Raw genomic sequence first — 23,404 nt, 5'->3', positions numbered from 1 at the left:
GGGTTTTCTTGTAAAATCTATTTTGGATATTTTAACATAAGACAAAATTATGAAAGTACCTTAAATTACATCTTATGTCCCTAATATTTCCTGCCCCTTAACCCTTTAAATAAGTCCAGCCTCTTTTTTGGACTGTAAAGTGAGCAAAAAGACTGGTTTTAAAAACCTACTAACTCTCTCTTTCCCCTAAGAGGACCACGAAGAGACAGAAGATTTAGAAAGATAACTTGTTCACGTGGGTTAATACTTACGCTCCACAAGGTTCTCTTTATAAACCAAGTAAAAGAAATGGCAGTTACATTTCAGATTACACAGTATTGGCTCTTGGAAATGGCTGGAAAAAAAGTAGAGTGGTGCATTTTGGGTTTTGGCCAGATGACTTGTTTTATGATCACAGAACAGGTTATTCGTGTGTACAGAAGTCAAATACCAAACCGGACAGGGAGGCCATCCAGACCTGGGCTCACAGGCTCCTTTCCCAAGGCTACTCAAAATTTAATTCAACTCTGCAAATCAGGGTGCTCTAAAGAACCTTTCAGTTGGATTCCACGCTTATCTGTACGTAAGTACCCCAGCCTTTAAAAGCGTAGTTGTAGCGTGAGGGAGTACCTTTTACCAACCTGTAGCCAGCCAGCCCTGCGTGCCTGGTATCAACGAAGCTTTTTGTCTAACACTTCATCAGAAAATTAAAACACAGAATTCATTAGGAGAGGTTTGGCAAATATAAGATGGACCCCAAAACGTAATATACTCTTGCCCACCTTTTCAGAGAAAAGAGGGTGGAGATTCTCTCATCTCTCTTTTAACTAGAATTTGGGTGCACAGCAAGAAAACCAGGAAGCCTCAGCGCCAGCCTTAATTCACTCAGAATTAAGGAAACGCCGGAGAAGTCCTCAGAAGCCCAGGGCACCATACGAAAAAGTTATTAGTCCTTCGAGTTACAAAATCCAACTACCACTATGTAGTCTAACAAAGATCCAAACATTATAATAACAGCAAAAAAGCGCTCCTCTCAGGGTTCCACAAAATTGCACAAATGGGTGACTTTCAACCACGGAATGGGCAGTAACAAATTCTGAAACTTCTTTCCTGCCAATTGATTGCTACGTAAGTGTCTCTCGATCCGAGAAGCTGGGTCGAATTTGTGATTTGTCATCGGAATCATCTCTGGCAGGGTCGTTTTCCTCACCAGACTCCACGTAGATGGGCCAGTCATTGTCTGTATCGCTCTTCTCTTGGCTTTCTGAGGAAGCCTCCACCAGGCTGAGGTTGATGGGCATCAAGTCGTCATCATCGTCGTGTGTGCCTGTAACACAGGTGCAGCTGTCACATAGCCCAAAGCGCCGCAGCCCCTGCGACAGCTGACTCGTGAAGGTTCTTCTGCAGCCCTTGCAGATGATTGGACGGTTGGATCTGTGGACCTAGAATCACAGGCAGACAAGTATATGTGACAGAATAGGGGTCGAGCCATGGCCTACAAGGGCCCATGTGAGCTATGTCTCCGGTCTCATTCCTCACCACTCCCCCCCGGCTCTTGCTGCCACCTACTCACCTCAGCAAGGTCCTTTCCATCCCCAGGGCCATTGGACACACGTGGAACGTCCCCTCCCCTCCTTATTTCTAATCCTCACCCCTTACTAAGGCTTTTCAAGGAAGTCTTCCCTGGTACTCCAAGCCAGGTTAGGTTCCCCATCTATATTCTTCTTCCTTTGTCGTGTTTCTCACAAATCGTTTGTATAATTCACTAGACTCTAAGCTCAAAGAGGCAGGGGTCATGTCTGTCCCATATAGGCACTGTATCCCCAGCGCCTGGCATGTGATGGTTCCAGTGGTAGAATTCTTGCTGTCAATGTGGGAGACTTGAGTTCGATTCCTGGACAGTGCATCTCATGTGCAGCTGCCACCTGTCTGTCAGCGGAGGCTTGTGTGTTTCTAGAATGTTGGACAGGTCTCAGCGGAGCTTCCTTTAGTTGTTAACTCATGCTGCTACAATAAAATACCACAAGTGGGTGGCTTTAATGATCATTTATTTTCTCACAGTTTAGAAGGCTAGAAGTCTGAATTCAGCGTGCTTCTATTCCTGGGTTCCTTGGCAATCATGTGGTATGTGTCTTCCCCTCCATTTGTGCCTAATTGCTTAATCTGCTCTTTATATCTCAAAAGAGATTGACTTAAAACACACCCTACACTAATACTGCCTCATTAACATAACAAGGAAAACCCATTCTCAAATGGGACCACAACCACAGGTATAGGGGTCAGGATTTACAACACATATTTTGGGGGCCACAATTCAATCCATAATGCAGACTGAGATGGACTAGGAAGAAAGGCCTGGCGATCTACTTCTGAAAATCACACCAATGGTGGGGGCGAACCCTATGAATCACAATGGTCAGATCTGCAAGCGATCATGGGAAAGGTGCAGAACCGGGCCGCATGTTGTTGTCCCATTGTGCACAGGGTCACCTTGAGTCCGGACCGGCTCCACAGCAGCTAACAACTGTGTCTGGCATACCATGAACGTTCAGTGAACTGATTAAGAATTTAGGCACAGCTTCTTATGTATCTTGAATTTAGTTGTTTTTTCAGGCTGATTTGCTAGAGTAGGTTCCCCAGTCCTGCTAGCGGATGCTTCACCCTCAGCTTCCTCAATGATAAATTCATTCCTTATTTATGAGAAGAGCATTGCATACTGCAAAAGGGAACCTGATTCCTACCCCACCAGCCTCTCCCAATGGCAGCAGCCTCAGGGGTCCCCTCTGCAGCAGGTGCTGCCTTTCTAATGCGTGCACACTTCAGAAATCTAGCCAGTAGGGGCTCTCTTGGGCGGATGGCTCTGCGAACCAATCACAGCCTCTCTTGAGAGAGCTCTGGATGTAGAATATGCAGGCGATGCAGAGCCAGGGAGAGGCTGATGCAGGACAAGGGACAACAACAGGATACCCATGAAATCCTGACTACTGTCCCCAGTTTCTATTAGGTTTCCTGGGCTCCTATGCTAAACCCCCAACATTGCAGTTAACTAGAGTGTGTACTCCCTCTTGCAACTTGACGGAGCCTTTGAATAACATCTCTTTGGGGTACAGTAAACTGGACCTTATATGATATGGAAAGAGAGAGTGAATAAGAATTCAACCAATGAGACATCTTAGAAACACTCCGGAACTACTTCTTGCCAAGATGGGCTGGAGATATAATTTGAAATGAAAAAAACAGCAAACACACACACATACACAAAATGAAAACAAAAAAAATTAAGCTCTTGGAGTCAGGCCACTCTCAGACAGGTATGCTGGGGGCAGGACTGAGCAGAGGCAGGCAGGAACCCTGCACTTATCTTAAACCTAGGTTATTTCCAAGTCTTTTTAAAAACTTGAGAACTAATTTACATACGATTGTTATTATGCTTCAGCCCATTGTCGCAGCCACTGTGTTAATCCATCTTGTTGAGGTCTTCCTTGTTTTCAGTGACCCTCTACTTTACCAAGCATGATGTCCTTCTCTGGGATTGGTCCCTCCTGATAAGTAAGATGTTCAAAGTACTAAGACAAAGTCTCACCATCTTCGCTTCTAAGGAGCATTCTGGTTGTACTTCTTCCAAGACAGAATTGTTCATTCTTCCGGTACTCCATAGTATATTCAATATTCTTCACCAATACCATTATTCAAAGATATCAATTCTTCTTAGGTCTTCTTTATTCATTGTCCGGCTTTCGCATGCATGTGAGGCAATTAAAAATACTATGGCTTGGGTCAGGTGCATCTTAGTCCTTAAAGTGACATCTTTGCTTTTTAACATTTGAAAGAGGTCTTTTGCAGCAGATTTGCCCAATGCGATAAGTCATGTGATTTCCTGACTCCTGCTTCCATAAGCATTGATTGTGGATTCAAGTGAAATGAAATCCTTGACATCTTCAATATTTTCTCCATTTATCACCATATTGCTTATTGGTCTAGTTGTGAAGATTTTTGACTTGTTTATGTTAAGGTGTAATCCATACTGAAGGTTGCAGTCTTTGATCTTCATCAGTAAGTGTTTCAAGTCCTCTTTGCTTTCAGCAAGCAAGGCTGTGTCATCTGCATAACGCAGGTCAGGTCGTTAATGAGTCTTCCTCCAATCCTGATGCCTCGTTCTTCTTCATATAGTCCACCTTCTCTGGTTATTTGCTCAGCATACAGACTAAGCATGGTGAAAGGATACAACCCTGATCCACACCTTTCTTGATTTTAAACCACGCAGTATCCCCTTGTTCTGTTCGAATGACTGCCTTTTAGTCTATGTACGGGTTCTCCATGAGCACAATTAAGTGTTCTGGAATTCCCATTCTTCACAACGTTATGAAAAATTTGTTATGATCCACACAGTCAAATGCCTTTGCATAGTCAATAAAACACAGGTACACATCTTTCTGGTATTCTCTGCTTTCAGCCAGGATCCATCTGACATCAGCAATGATATCCCTTGTTCCATGTCCTCTTCTGAATCCTGCTGGAATTTCTGGCAGTCTCCTGTCGATGTACTACTGCAGCCACTTTTGAATGATCATCAGCAAAATTTTACTTGTGTGATATTAATGATATTATTTGATACACATTTTACCACTACAAATTTTTTTTTTTAATTCTTAAGAAAAAAGAAAGAAACCCTATACCTGTTAGCAGTCACCACAGGTGACTGAATAAGTATGAGTTCCTTTATGCGTCCTTTTGCCTTGGTTCTTTGGAAAAACAGCTTGAGAAATTTTTCTCGTAAGCCCGAAGGAGTTACCTGTGCCATAGTTTTCTACCCCAGAAGGTCTGTTACTTTTGTTCAGGTTGCTTGCCATTTCGGTAAGCTGTAAACAACTTGAGGTTTGATAGTTTTTGTTTGGCAATGGGCTGCAGCCTACCCTGTGATTGCTCTATTTTGCACATCTTGCAGGGATTGGGGAAATGCTGGTGGTGTAGTGGTTAAATGCTATGGGTACGAACCAAAGGGTTGGCAGTTCAAATCTACCAGGCGCTTCTTGGAAACTCTATGGGGCAGTTCTACTCTGTCCTATAGGGTCGCTAATCGACTCGACAGCACTGGGGTTTGGTTGGGTTTTTTTTTTTTTTTTTTTTTGCAGGGATTGGTCGATATAGTTATGCAAATGAAACAACTATAGCCTAGTGTGCAAATGAAGTGTCTGCAGTCTCCTGAGAATAGATTGGTCAGTTTGCAGCCCTGGTGAAAGCGCCATGCCTTGAAATTGATGAGGAGTTTGCTTATATATGCAGCCAACCCCACAGAGGTTTACAGACAGAAGAGAAGGAAGAAAGAAGAAAAGGCAAGAGAGAGCTGTCCTGAGGCAAGAAGAAAAAGAGAGAGAGGCAGGGAATCTCCTAAAAGAGCTGTAACACAGGTCAAGGGCTGTAACACTGAAGACAGTGTGAGGCCTGGAAGAGGCCCTGCAGTAGGGTTGGTGGTGATGGCAGAAATTTGCTACTAGAAATGCAGTAAGAGAGCAGAACAAAACTGCTCACTGGCTATAAGCTGAGTCAGTCAGCAGTGGAGAGGCCAACAGCAGGGAGGCCAAAGGCAGAGAAGTCTGTCCTGAGGGGACTAAGAAGAGGCCTGCACGCTGAGAGCGGGTGTGCATGGCAGAAAGAAGGGCCTGCCAGCTTGCACAGCTGATAGGAACTGAGGGAAATGTCCTGAACTAAAGCCTAATCCTGATCTCGATTGTAGCCTGTTGATTCTACTTCCTGAGTTATATCCTGCTGCTTCCTCAATAAACCACTTAACTCTAAGTATGGTCTATTACTTCTGTGTGGCCATTGTATTGAACCCAGAAGAGAAGTAGAGAGTGCTGTAGAAGGAATGGCTGGTGTCAAAATTGGTAAAAAGTTTGGAGAGTGGAGATATATTTGAACTCCACTTCATGGGAATCAGCTTTAGGCTGATCCTGGTTATTATCCCCCCCGAAGTTAGACAGTTTCTGACGCTACTCCTACCATTTCATGCCACTCCACATTCCCACATGCCCCTATCCTGTCGTTGTTGTTAGTTGCCCTCGAGTCAACTCTGACTCACGGGGACCCCATGTGTGCAGAGTAGAACTGCTCTATAGGGTTTTTAAGGCTGTGCTCTTTTGGAAGCCAATTGGTAGGCCTGTCTTTCGAGGGGCCTCTGGGTGGGTTCGAGCTGCCAACCTTTCGATCAATAGTCAATCATTTAACTGTTTGCACCACTCTAGGACCCTATCCCCTGATAACTATTAATCTACTCTCTGTCTTTATGGATCTGCCCGTTCTGACATTTCATAGAATCATACAATATGTGGTCTTTGTATCTGGCTTCTTTCACTTAGCATGTTTTCAGGGTTCATCCATGTTGTACCATGTATCAATACTTCATATCTTTTTTTTTTTTACTGGTTAAAATGTGCATGATTTATTTATTTTTTTATTTTTTAAATAACTTTTATTAAGCTTCAAGTGAACGTTTACAAATCCAATCAGTTTGTCACATACAAGTTTACATACATCTCACGCCCTACTCCCACTTGCTCTCCCCCTCTTGAGTCAGCCCTTTCAGTCTCTCCTTTCTTGACAATTTTGCCGGCTTCTCTCTCTCTCTATCCTTCCATCCCCTCTCCAGACAAGAGTTGCCAACACAATCTCAAGTGTCCACCTAATATAATTAGGTCACTCTGCATCAGCGTCTCTCTCCCACCCGCTGACCAGTCCCTTTCATTTCTGATGAGTTGTCTTCGGGGATGGTTCCTGTCCTGTGTCAACTGAAGGTCTGGGGAGCATGGCCGCCGGGATTCCTCCAGTCTCAGTCAGACCATTAAGTTTGGTCTTTTTATGAGAATTTGGGGTCTGTATCCCACTGATCTCCTGCTCCCTCAGGGGTCCTCTGTTGTGCTCCCTGTCAGGGCAGTCATCGATTGTGGCCGGGCACCAACTAGTTCTTCTGGTCTCAGGATGATGTAGGTCTCTGGTTCATGTGGCCCTTTCTGTCTCTTGGGCTCTTAGTTGTCGTGTGGCCTTGGTGTTCTTCATTTTCCTTTGCTCCAGGTGGGTTGAGACCAATTGCTGCATCTTAGATGGCCGCTGGTTAGCATTTAAGACCCCAGACGCCACATTTCAAAGTGGGATGCAGAATGATTTCATAATAGAATTATTTTGCCAATTGACTTAGAAGTCCCCGCAAACCATGTTCCCCAGACCCCCGCACTTGCTCCCCTGACCTTTGAAGCATTCATTTTATCCCGGAAACTTCTTTGCTTTTGGTCCAGTCCAATTGAGCTGACCTTCCATGTATTGAGTGTTGTCTTTCCCTTCACCTAAAGCAGTTCTTATCTACTGATTAATCAATAAAAAACCTTCTCCCACCCTCCCTCCCTCCCCCCCTCGTAACCACAAAAGTATGTGTTCTTCTCAGGTTTACTATTTCTCAAGATCTTATAATAGTGGTCTTATACAATATTTGTCCTTTTGCCTCTGACTAATTTCGCTCAGCATAATGCCTTCCAGGTTCCTCCATGTTATGAAATGTTTCACAGATTCGTCACTGTTCTTTATCGATACGTAGTATTCCATTGTGTGAATATACCATAGTTTATTTACCCATTCATCCGTTGATGGACACCTTGGTTGCTTCCAGCTTTTTGCTATTGTAAACAGAGCTGCGATAAACATGGGTGTGCATATATCTGTTTGTATGAAGGCTCTTGTATCTCTAGGGTATATTCCTAGGAGTGGGATTTCTGGGTTGTATGGTAGTTCTATTTCTAACTGTTTAAGATAACGCCAGATAGATTTCCAAAGTGGTTGTACCATTTTACATTCCCACCAGCAGTGTATGAGAGTTCCAATCTCTCCGCAGCCTCTCCAACATTTATTATTTTGTGTTTTTTGGATTAATGCCAGCCTTGCTGGTGTGAGATGGAATCTCATCGTAGTTTTAATTTGCATTTCTCTAATGGCTAATGATCGAGAGCATTTTCTCATGTATCTGTTGGCTGCCTGAATATCTTCTTTAGTGAAATGTGTGTTCATATCCTTTGCCCACTTCTTGATTGGGTTGTTTGTACTTTTTGTGGTTGAGTTTTGACAGAATCATGTAGATTTTAGAGATCAGGCGCTGGTCGGAGATGTCATACCTGAAAATTCTTTCCCAGTCTGTAGGTGGTCTTTTTACTCTTTTGGAGAAGTCTCTAGATGAGCATAGGTATTTGATTTTTAGGAGCTCCCAGTTATCGGGTTTCTCTTCATCATTTTTGGTAATGTTTTGTATTCTGTTTATACCTTGTATTAGGGCTCCTAGGGTTGTCCCAATTTTTTCTTCCATGATCTTTATCGTTTTAGTCTTTATGTTTAGGTCTTTGATCCACTTGGAGTTAGTTTTTGTGCATGGTGTGAGGTATGGGTCCTGTTTCATTTTTTTGCAAATGGATATCCAGTTATGCCAGTACCATTTGTTAAAAAGGCTATCTTTTCCCCAGTTAATTGACACTGGTCCTTTGTCAAATATCAGCTGCTCATACGTGGATGGATCTATGTCTGGGTTCTCAATTCTGTTCCATTGGTCTATGTGTCTGTTGTTGTACCAATACCAGGCTGTTTTGACTACTGTGGCTGTATAATAGGTTCTGAAGTCAGGTAAGGTGAGGCCTCCCACTTTCTTCTTCTTTTTCAGTAGTGCTTTGCTTATCCGGGGCTTCTTTCCCTTCCATATGAAATTGGTGATTTGTTTCTCTATCCCCTTAAAATATGACATTGGAATTTGGATCGGAAGTGCGTTAAATGTATAGATGGCTTTTGGTAGAATAGACATTTTTACTATGTTAAGTCTTCCTATCCATGAGCAGGGTATGTTTTTCCACTTAAGTATGTCCTTTTGAATTTCTTGTAGTAGAGCTTTGTAGTTTTCTTTGTATAGGTCTTTTACATCCTTGGTAAGATTTATTCCTAAGTATCTTATCTTCTTGGGGGCTACTGTGAATGGTATTGATTTGGTTATTTCCTCTTCGGTGTTCTTTTTGTTGATGTAGAGGAATCCAAGTGATTTTTGTATGTTTATTTTATAACCTGAGACTCTGCCAAACTCTTCTATTAGTTTCAGTAGTTTTCTGGAGGATTCCTTAGGGTTTTCTGTGTATATAATCATGTCATCTGCAAATAGTGATAACTTTACTTCTTCCTTGCCAATCCGGGTACCTTTTATTTCTTTGTCTAGCCTAATTGCCCTGGCTAAGACTTCCAACACGATGTTGAATAAGAGCGGTGATAAAGGGCATCCTTGTCTGGTTCCCGTTCTCAAGGGAAATGCTTTCAGGTTCTCTCCATTTAGAGTGATATTGGCTGTTGGCTTTGCATAGATGCCCTTTATTATGTTGAGGAATTTTCCTTCAATTCCTATTTTGGTAAGAGTTTTTATCATGAATGGGTGTTGGACTTTGTCAAATGCCTTTTCTGCTACTTCATATCTTTTTATAGCTGAATAATATTGCATTGTATGCACATGCCACATTTTGTTTTCCCATTCATTAGTTGACTGTTATGAATAATGCTGCTATGATCATTCATGTATAAGTTCTTCCGTGAATGTATGTTTTCAGTTCTCTTGGATATATATCTCGGAGCAGAGCTGCTGGGTCATATGCATATAGTAACTCTACGTTTAATTCTTGAGGAACCACCAATCTGTTTCCACAGTAGCTGCACCATTTTACCTTCCACCAGAAATCCATGATGCTTCCAATTTCTCCACATTCTGGCCAGCATTTTGTTATTGTTCTTTTTTGTTTGTTTGTTTAATTATAGCCATCCTAGTAGATATGAAGGAGTCCCTGGGCAGTGCAAACAGTGCCTCAGCTGCTAACCAAAAGGTTGAAGGTTTGAGTCTACCCATAGGCACTGCAGAAGAAAGCCCTGGCAATCTACTTCTGAAAAATCAGCCATTGAAAACCATATGGAGCAGAGTTCTACTCTGACACACATGGGGTCACCATCAGTAGGAATCAACCTGAGGGCAACTTGTTAGCAGGTGTGAAGTGCCATCTCATTGTGGTTTTGATGTACATTTCCCATGACTAATGATGTTGAGCATCTTTTTATCTGCTTATTGACCATTCGTACATCTTTTTTGGAGAAATGTCTACTCAAATCCTTTGTCTATTTTTTAATTGGGTTATTCATATTTTTATTGTTCAGTTATAGAGTTCTTCATATATTCTGGATACCAGACCTTATCAGATACATGTTTGCAAATATATTCTCCCATCCTGTGGGTTGGCTTTTCACTTTCTTGATATTGGTCTTTGAAGTCCAAACTATTTTTATCTTGGATTTTCCAAAGGCTGATTGCCTTGCTCAAAGATGAATTTAAATGTAATACCTTTCTAAATGGCCTGAGTGTTTTTCAGCTGGTGGGAATCACCAGCTTACATGGAAGACAGAACCCTAGTGAGGCAGCCAGTGAGAGGGGAGCTCCCCTTGGGCTGGGGCCTTCTTTTCTGCCTTTAGGTAGCCCTGTAAATGGTAGTATCCCCTCCATCACCCCAGGGTGCTGGGGCTGGGTGGGAAACTGAGGATGCAGCTTACTGTCAGCATTCCACTGATGGAAACAGCCCACAATCCCCTGTCCAAGCCCCATTGTTCTCTGCCTTGACCAGGATCCAAACTTTCTTGACTTTTCCCCTTAGGAAACTAGTCTGTTGCCATATAAGTTTTAACTTTTTCTAAGCGCCACCAACCCTGCTTTAATTAAGTAGCAGACATATATATTTAAAATTCTCTGAAAATACCCCGGTAGATCAAAAAGTAAAAGACAGGCTGGCTTTACCCTTACATGAGACAGCATCATGAACCACCCCGCCACAAGGAATCTGCCGGCTGGGATACTTACACTCAGGGCATGACTCCGCAGGTGCTCCTGACGAGTGAACCTCTTGCCACAGGTCTCACAGGGGTATGGCCGCTCGCCCGTGTGTGAGCGGATGTGCCGCTTAAGGATGCCCTTCTGTTTGGCAGTGTAAGGACAGAAAGGACACTTGTGGAGCTTGATGGGGACCACCAATACATCGCCTGGGGAACCAAACAAATTGATTTAGCTCTTCTATGAGCAGTGACAATACCACCCTCCGATGGATGGGTTCTGGAGCTGGGGAAATGGACCAGCCCAGGTCAAGAAGATAACAACTCCACCTCCAGCTCATAGGATCTGGTCTGCAAATTCCCACTCTGTCTGGCTCCCAACCAGCCAGAGGGCAACATGGGCTTCTGATACTCCAAGGAATGCCATAATACATTGGCTTTCAAGTATCTTGGACTCTGGCCCACAGTTAGGAACACAGCTTACACCACAACCTCAAAACACACAAGCCTTCCTGTGAGTAACTGGAAAAAGCGTCACACAACAAGCTACCTACTCTGGTAGCTTCTATTCCATTTGCTTTCATTTTAAGAAAATGCTGACTGAGATCCCCTGAACAGATCTCAGGACTCTCAAAAGTTTGAAACATTCTGTATTAGGACAGATCAGACCTAGGGACTAGGATTCATGCTTTCTTTAACAAAGTTCCTAAGACTAGCTTCCAGGTGTGTGTAGGGTTTGCTATGATGCAGACCCGAAATTATTTGGGATTCATATTAATTATATGTATCTGGAATCATCAAATATCCAGGAATTCACTGAAATATTTTTCCAGCTCTTTTTTTTTTCACTTTGTTCATAAGATCTTTAATGTTTCTCTGCTTCAGATACCCTTCTGTTTTGTACATCTGGTGAACTCCTATTCGTCCTTCAGAACCTTGCTCAGCATTTACCTCTCCTGTGAAATCTTCTCTGAACTCCTAGAGTGAATTTTTTCACTTTTTTTGTGATGACTTCTATCACTTTCACCCACCTGTATGAAAACTGTTTCTTTCAAGTTTCCTGGATATACCCTCGTTGTGATATTCAAGGTTCATTCTCACTATCCATGCCCTTTGGAGCCCTGGTGGCGCAGTGGTTAAGAAGCCTGACTCCTTACCAAAAGGTTGGCAGTTCAACTCCACCAGTCGCACCTTGGAAACCCTATGGGGCAGTTCTACTCTCTCCTATAGGGTCACTATAAGTCAGAATCAACTTGATGGCAACACGTTTATCCATGCCCTTCAGGATTTTACAGACTTTGATTGTATCATATCATATCATACCATATCATATCATGAAGGCATTCAACTCAGCTTTCTAGGCACAGAAACCTGGGTTCAAGTCCTGGCTCTACCACTTCCCAGCTCTGTGACCTTGGACATTTTATGTAACTTCTCCGTGCCTTACTCTCCTTACCTGTGAAAGAGAGATAATAATAGTTCCCACCTCATAGGACTGTGATAAGGGTTAAGTGAAATAACACATAAAACTCTGTTAGCACATCTGGCACATAGTAAGCATTTGTATATGTCAATCATGTTTGTCATCATCATAATCATCTCCCTAGTGTTTCATTACTTACTAGGCAGTCCAGCCTCTTGTGATCTCTGTCAACACTGGATGTATTCCATTTTCTCCAAACCTTCTCAGGACACCTAACTAGGCTTTGTCTTTCCTGAGGCGCTGCAAAAAGTATAGCAAGCTGAATTCCAAGTGAGAACTCGACATCATTTTATATAAAAACAAAAAAACAAACCTGTTGCCATCGAGTCAGTTCTGACTCAGAGCGACCCTATAGGACAGAGTAGAACTGCCCCATAGAGTTTCCAAGGAGCACTGGTGGATTTGAACTGCCAACCTTTTGGTTAAGGGCCGTAGCACTTAACCACTACGCCACCAGGGTTCCCTCATTTTATATAGGGGTGGAGATTATTTTCTTTGGCTTCTAGTTCCCTTCCTGAGAATGCCTAACATTTTGGACAACCTATAGTGACTCCAAAATCTGTTGCCTAGGCTATAAGCAGCAGTTCATAGCTCATCAGTGAGTACGTGTGTCGGACTGTCATTCTCTCTCACTGATCACACTGAGGCTAAGATGCCATTTTCCTGCTCACTCCACCAGCATTGTGGAATCTTCCTGTCATTTGTCCCCATCAGCTTGGTGTCATGCTGCTCCTTTCTTCCCAGTTATTTTCAAAAACATTAAGGAAAATGGGCCCCATGGTAGTCCTTGGAAGAGCCAACTGTTAATGCTTCTCCACTGGAAAAATATGAATTATCTCAACATTTTCCTTTCTCTTTCATGATCTGATTCTCCCAATCCAACCGTTCAGTTGAAGGCATATTACTTGCCAGGCACTGTGTCAAGATTTATCTTTACCAAAACAGTTGCTTCCTCCCTCAAGAAGTTAAGCCTAGCAAGGGAGAAAGACATGTAAACAAATTCATACAATATAATATAACAAACATAAAGTTCAAAGTGATGAAGAAATACAGACAAAAAAGTAATGAATTCTCTCTTGGAGTTCAGAGGTTTCACAGGAGAAGTGACCTTTGAGGAGGGTTTTAAAGGATGAATAGGAGTTCACCAGGTATACAAGACAGAGACAGTATCTTAGGTATAGGACCAGCATGTACTTAGGGATAAAGCTAAATGAGTATAAAGGAGACTGAGGGATGAGACTGAAGAAGGGACAAGAAGAACCACATTGTGAAGGTCATGTTCATTCATTTATTCAACAAATTTATATTGAGTCCCTACTATGTGTCAGGCTCAGTTCTAGGCCCTGAGCAGCAGTGAAAAGAACAGATAAAAATTCCTGTCCTCATAGGAGTGATATGATGAGCTTGGACTTTTCATGGCCAGATTTAACTTTTAAAAGGTTTCTCTGAGGGCAATGTGGGGGAAGGATTCAAAAGAGGCAAGATTAAAGGCAGGAAGTCCAGGTGGGAGATGACGAGTCTGGATGAGAGACGACATGAACTAAAACAGTGGCCACATAGGTGAAGAGGAAGAGATATATTTGAGAAGTAAAATTAACAGTACTTGATGATCATATGCGGGGTAGAGAGGAAAGAGAAGATTCTAGATGATGCAGATACTGGGTTAGCCAACTTGAAGGATGATGGTGTAATCTACTGAGGCAGGGAACACCGGAGGAAAAACAGGTACAAGAGGAAAAGGCAGCTCAGTTTGGATTTTACTCTGCGGGACATTCAGAGTTTCCACATGGAAATATCCAAGTTACATACATAAATCTGGACCATTGGAGCAGTTGCTTTAATTGAAACTAGCTCTCCCCTGAGCACCCTGCTTCCTTGGCGGTCTCTCCCACAGTCCTGACACCCTGGGCTGGAGGTGGGTAGGGTCCTCTTTGTGTTTCATTACTGTTTCCAGACCTCTGTCCCTCCCTCCTTCCTTAAAAACCCTCATAGGTTTTGAAGCTCATACCATACGATGATACTACCGTTATCCCTCCTTGTTACAGTCATCTGGGCTCCCCCAGGTCACCTCCTCATACCTTGAAGATTTGATCACATCGCCTTCAAATACAACTCCTGTCATATTTCTTGGTATGAATATCAAAACAGATCCTTTCAATACCCTGGCCTCTCTGTTCCTTGACCTCTTATCCTCTCAAGATCTTGCTCTCTACACCAACTCTGCAACCCAACCCTAGACCAACAGCTTAAAATAGAAACATACTGATGTCCAGTCCCTAGTACAGTGGGTGTGGTGGGGCCTGGGCATCATATTTTTTAAGTACCCACCCACCCCCCATTTTCATGTTCAGGGATGAGAATTACTGCTCCATACCTTGATGTTGCCAATAACTGTATTCCCTGCATAACCCACATTTCAAACATTCCGCTTGCCAATCACAATCTCATATCTTTCCAGTTCACTCCCAAAGTGCTCTGTCTCCACTAAGACCTCCAAGGGGTGGACTACACTGCCATTTCACTGACCTTCACTTTCTCACATCCACACTCCCCTCATTCCTTGGTTTAGTCCCCATATCCATCATTTCAATCACTCTCTTTCATACATCCCCCACGTGTCTGTCAGTTTGTCATACTGTGGGGGCTTGCGTGTTGCTGTGAAGCTGGAAGCTATGCCACTGGTATTCAGATACCAGCAGGGTCACCCATGGAGGACAGGTTTCAGCTGAGCTTCCAGACTAAGACAGACTAGAAAGAAGGACCCGGCAGTCTATTTCTGAAAAGCATTAGCCAGTGAAAACCTTATGAATAGCAACAGCACATTGTCTGATATAGTGCTGGAAAATGAGCACCCCAGGTTGGAAGGCACTCAGAAGATGACTGGGGAAGAGCTGCCTCCTCAAAGTAGAGTCGACCTTAACAACGTGGATGGAGTAAAGTTTTCGGGACCTTCATTTGCTGATGTGGCATGACTCAAAATGAGAAGAAACAGCAGCAAACATTCATTAATAATCGGAACCTGGAATGGACTAAGTATGAATCTAGGAAAATTGGAAATCGTCAAAAATGAAATGGAACGCATAAACATCCATATCCTAGGCATTAGCCAGCTGAAATGGACTGGCACTAGCCATTTGAATCCGACAATCATATAGTCTACTATGGTGGGAATGACAACTCGAAGAGGAATGGTGTTGCATTCATCGTCAAAAAGAACATTTCAAGATCAATCCTGAACGACAACGCTGTCAGTGATAGGATAATATCCATACGCCTCCAAGGAAGACAAGTTAATATGACTATTATTCAAATTTACGTACCAACCACTAGGGACAAAGATGAAGAAATAGAAGATTGCTACAGTCTGAAATTGATCGAACATGCAGTCAAGATGCATTGATAATTACTGGCAATTGTAATGTGAAAGTTAGAAACAAAGAAGAAGGATCAGTAGTTGGAAAATACGGCCTTGGTGAAAGAAACAATGCCAGAGATCGAATGATAGAATTTTGCAAGACCAACGACTTCTTCATCGCAAATACCTTCTGTCACCAACATAAACAGCGACTATACACACGGACTTCACCAGGTGGAACACACAGAAATCAAATTGACTACATCTGTGGAAAGTGACGATGGAAAAGCTCAATATAATCAGTCAGAACAAGACCAGGGGCCGACTGTGGAGCAGACCATCAATTGCTCATATGCAAGTTCAAGCAGAAACTGAAGAAAATCAGAGCAAGTCCACGAGAGACAAAACATCACCTTGAGTGTATCCCACCTGAATTTAGAGACAATCTCAAGAATAGATTTGATGCATTGGACACTAGTGACCGAAGACCAGATGAGTTGTGGAATGACATCAAGGACATCATTCATGAAGAAAGCAAGAGGTCACTGAAAAGACAGAAAAAAAAAGAAAAGACCAAGATGGATGTCAGAGGAGACTCTGAAACTTGCTCTTGAATGTTGAGCAGCTAAAGCAAAAGGAAAAATTGATTAAGTAAAAGACCTGAACAGATGATTTCAAAGGGCCTCTCGAGAAAACAAAGTATTATAATAACCTATGCAAAGAGCTGGAGATGGAAAACCAAAAGGGAAGAACACGCTCAGTGTTTCTCAAGCTGAAAGAACTGAAGAAAAAATTCAAGCCTTGAGTTGCAATAGTGAAGGATGCCATGGGGGAGAATATTAAACAATGCAGGAAGCATCAAAAGAAGATGGAAGGTATACAGAGTCATTATACCAAAAAGAATTAGTTGATATTCAACCATTTCAAGAGGTGGCATATGATCAGGAACTGATGGTACTGAAGGAAGAAGTCCAAGCTGCTCTGAAGGCATTGGCGAAAAACAAGGCTCCAGGAATTGATGGAATATCAGTTGAGATGTTTCAACAAACAGATGCAGCGCTGGAGGTGCTCACTTCTCTATGCCAAGAAATATGGAAGACAGCTTCCTGGCCAACTGACTGGAAGAGATGCATATTTATGCCTATTCCCAAGAAAGGTGATCCAAACGAATGTGGAAATTATAGAACAATATCATTAATATCACACACAAGCAAAATTTTGCTGAAGATCATTCAAAAACGGCTGCAGCAGTATACTGACAGGGAACAGCCAGAAATTCAGGCCAGTTTCAGAAGAGGATGTGGAACCAGGGATATCATTGCTGATGTCAGATGGATCTTGGCTAAAAGCAGAGAATACCAGAAGGATGTTTACCTGTGTTTTATTGACTATGCAAAGGCATTCAACTCTGTGGATCATAACAAACTATGGATAACACTGCGAAGAATGGGAATTCCAGAACACTTAATTGTGCTTATGAGGAACCTTTACATAGATCAAGAGGCAGTTGTTCGGACAGAACAAGGGGATACTGATTGGTTTAAAGTCAGGAAAGGTGTGCATCAGGGTTGTATCCTTTCACCATACCTATTCAATCTGTATGCTGAGCAAATAATACGAGAAGCTGGACTATATGAAGAAGAACGGGGCATCAGGATTGGAGAAAGACTCATTAACAACCTGTGTTATGCAGATGACACAACCTTGCTTGCTGAAAGTGAAGAGGACTTGAAGCACTTACTGATGAAGATCAAAGACTACAGCCTTCAGTATGGATTACACCTCAACATAAAGAAAACAAAAATCCTCACAACTGGACCAATGAGCAACATCATGATAAACGGAGAAAAGATTGAAGTTGTCAAGGATTTCCTTTTACTTGGATCCACAATCAACAGCCATGGAAGCAGCAGTCAAGAAATCAAAAGATGCGTTGCGTTGGGTAAATCTGCTGCAAAGGACCTCTTCAAAGTGTTGAAGAGCAAAGATGTCACCCTGAAGACTAAGGTGCGCCTGACCCAAGCCATGGTATTTTCAATCACATCATACTCGTGTGAAAGCTGGACAGTGAATAAGGAAGACCGAAGAAGAATTGACGCCTTTGAATTGTGGCGTTGGCGAAGAATAGTGAATATACCATGGACTGCCAAAAGAACGAACAAATCTGTCTTGGAAGAAGTGCGGCCAGAATGCTCCTTAGAGGCAAGGATGGCGAGACTGCGTCTTATATACTTTGGACACGCTGTCAGGAGGGATGAGTCCCTGGAGAAGGACATCACGCTTGGCAGAGTACAGGGTCAGCGGAAAAGAGGAAGACCCTCAACGAGGTGGACTGACACAGCGGCTGCGACAATGAGCTCAAGCATAACAACGATTGTAAGGATGGCGCAGGACCAGGCAGTGTTTCATTCTGTTGTGCATAGGGTCGCTATGAGTCAGAACCAACTCGATGGCACCTAACAACAACAACAACTTTCATACATCCTCAGCTGCCTCGGCCCTCTCTTTCTCTCTGTATTCACCTGATTAAACCTAAACTCTGGTTAAATCCAACTCTCTGACTATTCCACACCTGAAGCAAGGCAGCTGAACATCACTGGAGAAAAATATGCAACTATATGTTCTAGTCTCCCTTTAAATCCATGACCACTAACATCAAAAGAGCCCTTGGTTCTGCCCATTCTATACACTTCCGCGGTTCATGCAGTCTCCCACTCTTCTCAATAACTATTTCACACTTTCCCTCTTCTCAAACCTCCAACCTCTCCTGCCTCTTTGTCACTTTCAGCTGCTGTCTTTTCTTATTTCATGGAGAAGGAGAAGCAATCAGAAGAGAACCTCTACATACGCCCAGTCACCCACAACCTCCCATATGAACCCACATGCTCTGTCTCACTCCTACTCCTATCAATGAATCATCCTTCCTCCCACCCAAGGCCAGGCCAATCCTCCACTTATGCAGGGGGCTCATCCCTCCTCGCTCCAATAATTGTCCCCTCTCTCTTTTATCATCAATTATCCCCCTCTCTCCAGGATCATTCCCATCAATAAACAAACATACTATTACATTTTCCACCTTAATAAAAATCTTGATCTCACATCTCCTTTCAGCACGGCCTCATTTCTTTGTTTCTTTTAAAGCAGAACTTGAAAAAAGCATCTATATTCACTATCTTCACATCTATTCCTGCAGTTCTCTTCCCATTCAGGCTTTTGTCACCACCACTTCATTGACACTGCTCTTGTCAAGCTCACCAATGACCTACGCATTGCTAAACCCTATGATCAAGAAGCAGTTTGCCTAGAAGCACGAGGACAAGGACTGTCTTTTGTTCAGTAACTAGCAGTGCCCGGCACAGAGTAAGTGCTCAATAAATATCTGTTAGATGAAGGAATGAATGAACAAATGAGCAGACAGGAGTACTGAGATGTCGGACAAGCAAGCCAAGGATGGCATACTGGGTACACTGATATTAAATGACCCATGAGGCTGCAAAGGAATGGACAGAAGTAAGAGCAACAGGGACACACGGTGTCAAGAAGGAGAAGGAGAGCAGGAGAGCGGTCAACTACTGAGAGAGGTCAAGTAAGACAACTCCTGAAAACCACCCATTCGAACAGTTTCAGAAACGTACGGCTGACCTCATGACAGTAGTCAGTAGTGTGGAGGGAGTAGAGAGACCATAGTGGGCTGAGAAAAGAATGAGAAGGACAATAGTGGAGGCAGTCAATGTAGATGACTCTTCCAAGAAAAGATGGGAGGTGCTGAAGCTGGTGCTGAGGGGGTATGTGGGAAGAGGGCTAAAAGGGGGACCTTATGCTTTAGGCAGTGTCTGCTGCTGTCAAGGATGAGCAACATGGTAACCACTACAGCAGGCTCCCTGCCCTGGTCTCCCATTTGCACGCCATCTTGTGCTGAGGCCAAATTGATCTCCCTGAAGCACAGGTTCTGTCCACTCCTAAGCTCACAAACTACCAAAAACTCCCCTGTGCCTACAAACAAAACCTAACTTCTTAGCATTTAAGATTTTCTATGATCTGACACCAATCTAATTTTCCCTACGTCTCTCCTTCTTACCCTCAAATACCACTTCCATGAAGCTCTCCCTGATTTCCCAATGGGAAGCCATTTCTTCTTTTAGACTACTGTGAAATTCATACTTCTGTCTGAGAACATTTCCACCATGTAATGTCATTTATATATCTGCTCCATTGCCTCTAAGATACCATTAGTTCTTTGAGGTCTGGATCCATGTCCAACTTATCTCAAGCACAAGGAAGGTGCTCAAACATTTGTTAAAAAAAATATGAATGACCAAGGAGTCCCTAGGTAGCACAAACAGTTAAGCACTCAGCGACTAACCAAAAGGTTGGTGGTTCAAATCCACCCAGAGTTGCCTCTAAAAGGAAGCCTGATAATCTACTTCCAAAAGATTACAGCCATTGGGAAAAATATATGAATGGACAAACAAATCAATCCTACTCTGTGCCCTGGCACTTGGGGTAAATTTATCCTGTGGCCATGTGAATGGAAATCAAAACTTGGTAGGCAACAGACACGTCCACGTGCCACGGGAGCTGCCTTCCACAACACCCTGCAGTTAGGAATCTGAGTTTACAGACTGATAAAGACTAGGCATGAGTGGGGAGATGGCATAGAGCTAAATGACTATTTCTTGACACTTATTGTGCTTATAGGCAGAAGGGTTGAAAGACAAAAATCCCTGCACCGTAAACCTCTATCCATTTGTGCTGCCTTCACAATTTGTTTAATCAGTAAAATGAAGCCAGCCCAGGGTTCTAGCTTTAGCTATGCCACTTATTTACCAGCTCTGCATTCTCGGGAAATTCACTTAATTCTTCGGGGTCTCAGTTTCTCCATACTTACTCTGCCAAACTCTGAGGCGTTATGAGGGTCTAATGGATGTGAAAGAGCCATCACAATCTATGAAATACTATTATGCGAGTGGAAACAAGGGTTTCAACAAGTTCCCATAATGTGGTTGCTGAGAAAACCATTGCGTTCCAAATGCTAGCTAAGCCAGTGTCTCTGAAGACCAGAAACAGCATTTTCAAGTCTTGTTGGAATCAGACATACAGAGTGTTCTTGCTTAAAGAAAAATGAAATTAAAAAGTCCCAAGACAGCCATTTAGTAATGAATAAAAGCAGCCAATCATCCCTTATTTAAAAGACTTTCACTGATCAATACTGAAAGGTGAGCCATCTAAGATGCAACCATTGGTCTCTATGCGTCTGGAACAAAAGAGAATGAAGGAAACCAAAAACTTAAAGCAGGAACTAGTCCACAGACTAAGAGCTCACATGAACCACAGCCTCATCTAGCTTGAGACCAGAACTAGATGGTGCCCAGCTACTGCTACTGGCTGTTCTGATGAGGGACACAATAGAAGGTCCTGGATAGAAAGGGAGAAAAACATAGAACAAAACTCAAATTCCTAAAAAAGGCCAGACTTACTGGACCAAAAGAGACCAGAGGAACCCCCAAGATTATCACCTTAAGATGCCCTTTGAACTTGGAATTAAAGCCACTCCTGATGATCACCTTTCATCCAAATAACAGAGTGGCTTATAAAATAAACAATATCACCCATGAGAAATGTGATCCCTTAAATAAGCAATTATAAGAGACCGAGAAATCAACATTTACCTTAAAACAAAGATGAGAAGCTAAGGAGGGGCAGGGAAGCTAGATTAATGGAAGCAGAACAAACAGAATGGAAGTAGTAAGAACTCTGACACGTTGTGAAGAATATAACCAATGTCATGGAACAACCTGTGTGAAAACTGTTAAATGGGAACCTAATTTGTTATGTAAACTTTCACCTAAAACACAATCAAATATTTTTAAAAATATTGGAGGGTGAAAGAGAAATGTTGGGATTCATTAATTTCTTGGCTTGAAGCTCTGAAAGTACTTTCATTAGTAAGATGGCAGCCAAGTTTATCTCTGTCTCCTACAAGACACCTTATAACACATTTATCTCACCTGTTAAGAAAAGTTAACAATGTTAAACTCACCTCTCAAAATCGTTCAGGGAAACAATCAAGTTCTCCTAAAACACAAAAACCTACAAAGAGATGTAAGAAATGTACTCACATGAAGCCAAATGCTATCTAACTCTAAAATATTTTCAAGTAGATAGCACCATCAACCCCAACATGTTCATTGAATGCCTACTATGTGCCAGGTGCCATGACAGAGAGAGAAGTATAAATGTCCTACGTGTAGAGAACACATTATCAAATGTGAGAAAACATTTTGAAAACCTTCTCATTTGGCCCGCGTAACAACCCTGTGAGAAAGGCAAGGCAGGAGTGCTTATCTCAATTTTACAGATGACAAAAAAGGCTCAAAGAGATTCAATGACTTAACCAACGTCCCACTGCTGGTTAGTGGAAGAGAGTGGGATACTTTCCATAAATCCAAACACTTATACTCTAGTTGTGGAGGTAAAACACAAACATACATGAAGAAACAATGCCCTGCACACAGCAGGTGCTCAATTAATACCTAGTGATGGTGGTAATGGAAAGGGTGGTGGCAATGCTGGTGGTGGTAGTAGTGATGACAGTGGTGGTGATGATGGTGAAGATGACGGTAGTCATGACAGCAGAGGTGACAATGATCATGATGATGGAAAGTACAGAGCACAGATGGTGCAGGCTAAATGGCCAGCGGAGATAATGAATGCTGATGGCGCTGGCTGAGCTCACCTGAGTCCTCTCCATACCAGTCAGTCTGGACATCCATCATGGAACTCATGGCTACTCCTGCACCATCTGGTCTTGCCTCCAAAGTTGGAGAAAAGTGATGGTTCACATCATATTTGCTCTGGACAGCACTGTTGCACAAGAGTGCCTCCAGGAACTGCTTCACGTGGTAGTTACTATAAGCTAAGTCAACGGCCTGGCCGCTGGGCAAGCCCTCCTCCATTTGAGCCAGGCTCAGTGGGGCAGCGTACTGCTGCAGCTGCTCACCAACCTCCACCTCCGCCTCATCGGCATCAAACTCCACCTTGGGCTCTATCCGTTTGGGTGGAGTAGGAAGGTCACTGACAGCTGAGCTACCACCACCCTGGTTGTCTTTCACCACCAGCTCCAAAGGGTGGCAGCCTCCACAGTCACCGCAAGGGGATGCTCTTGGACAGTCCACACTCTCTTCTTCCTGGGCCGGAGAGGAGACCAAACTCTTAGTACCACAGGAGGTTACTTCCCCGCCTGAACTAGGGCTTCCACTGTCCATCTGATGAGCCGCTGCTGCTGCCGCCGCTGCTGCCGCCACCGCTGCAGCTACTGCCGCCTCCTTCTCCATCTTGCGGCAAATATCAAGGGATGACCTGATGTATGTCTTGCAGAAGTTCACCACATCGTTCATCTGCAGGTAGCTGGCAGCTGACATAACTTCAATTACATTCTCACCACACAAATCCAACTTTCCAGAATAAAGAAAGTCTAAGATGGTGGAGAAGGCATCAGAGGTGACAATATCCAAGGAGGCAGTGCTGTGCCGCCCACTGTCTTGGATATAGTGAATGAGCAGGGCTCGGAAGTAGCCGCTGTTGGCAAATAAAATGTTCCTGTGGGCCTTGAAGATCCGCCCCTCCACAATGATGCTGCAGTCACAGAAAAAGTCCCTCTTGCGCTGTTCATTCAACTCCCCCAAGAGCTTGGCATAATAGGATTGCATCTCCAT

The 23,404-nt window shown here is 43.1% G+C and overlaps 1 protein-coding gene across 1 annotated transcript; it reads right to left on the bottom strand.

Moving 5' to 3' along the window:
- Positions 1–246: 246 nt before the first annotated feature.
- ZBTB8B (zinc finger and BTB domain containing 8B) lies at positions 247–23,404 on the bottom strand. The gene is made up of 3 exons (XM_003415468.3): positions 22,426–23,404; positions 10,883–11,061; positions 247–1,421 (listed from the first exon to the last, which is right to left on the bottom strand). Exons 1-3 carry the CDS (start codon positions 23,402–23,404, stop codon positions 1,104–1,106), a joined length of 1,476 nt encoding a protein of 491 aa, XP_003415516.2. The 3' UTR covers positions 247–1,103.

This window comes from Loxodonta africana, chromosome 3 (assembly GCF_030014295.1).
Source record: "Loxodonta africana isolate mLoxAfr1 chromosome 3, mLoxAfr1.hap2, whole genome shotgun sequence".
NCBI classification, from domain to species: Eukaryota; Metazoa; Chordata; class Mammalia; order Proboscidea; family Elephantidae; genus Loxodonta; species Loxodonta africana.
Note: the sequence above shows the minus strand (reverse complement) of the source record. Positions and strands in the feature narration are given on the sequence as shown.

Coding starts and splice junctions, on each gene's coding strand:
- ZBTB8B (XM_003415468.3), bottom strand. CDS start 23,404: ATGGAGATGCAATCCTATTATGCCAAGCTCTTGGGGGAGTTGAATGAA. Junction 11,062..22,425: donor CTGGTATGGAGAGGACTCAG/GTGAGCTCAGCC, acceptor TTGGTTCCCCAG/GCGATGTATTGGTGGTCCCC. Junction 1,422..10,882: donor TGCGGAGTCATGCCCTGAGT/GTAAGTATCCCA, acceptor CTGTGATTCTAG/GTCCACAGATCCAACCGTCC.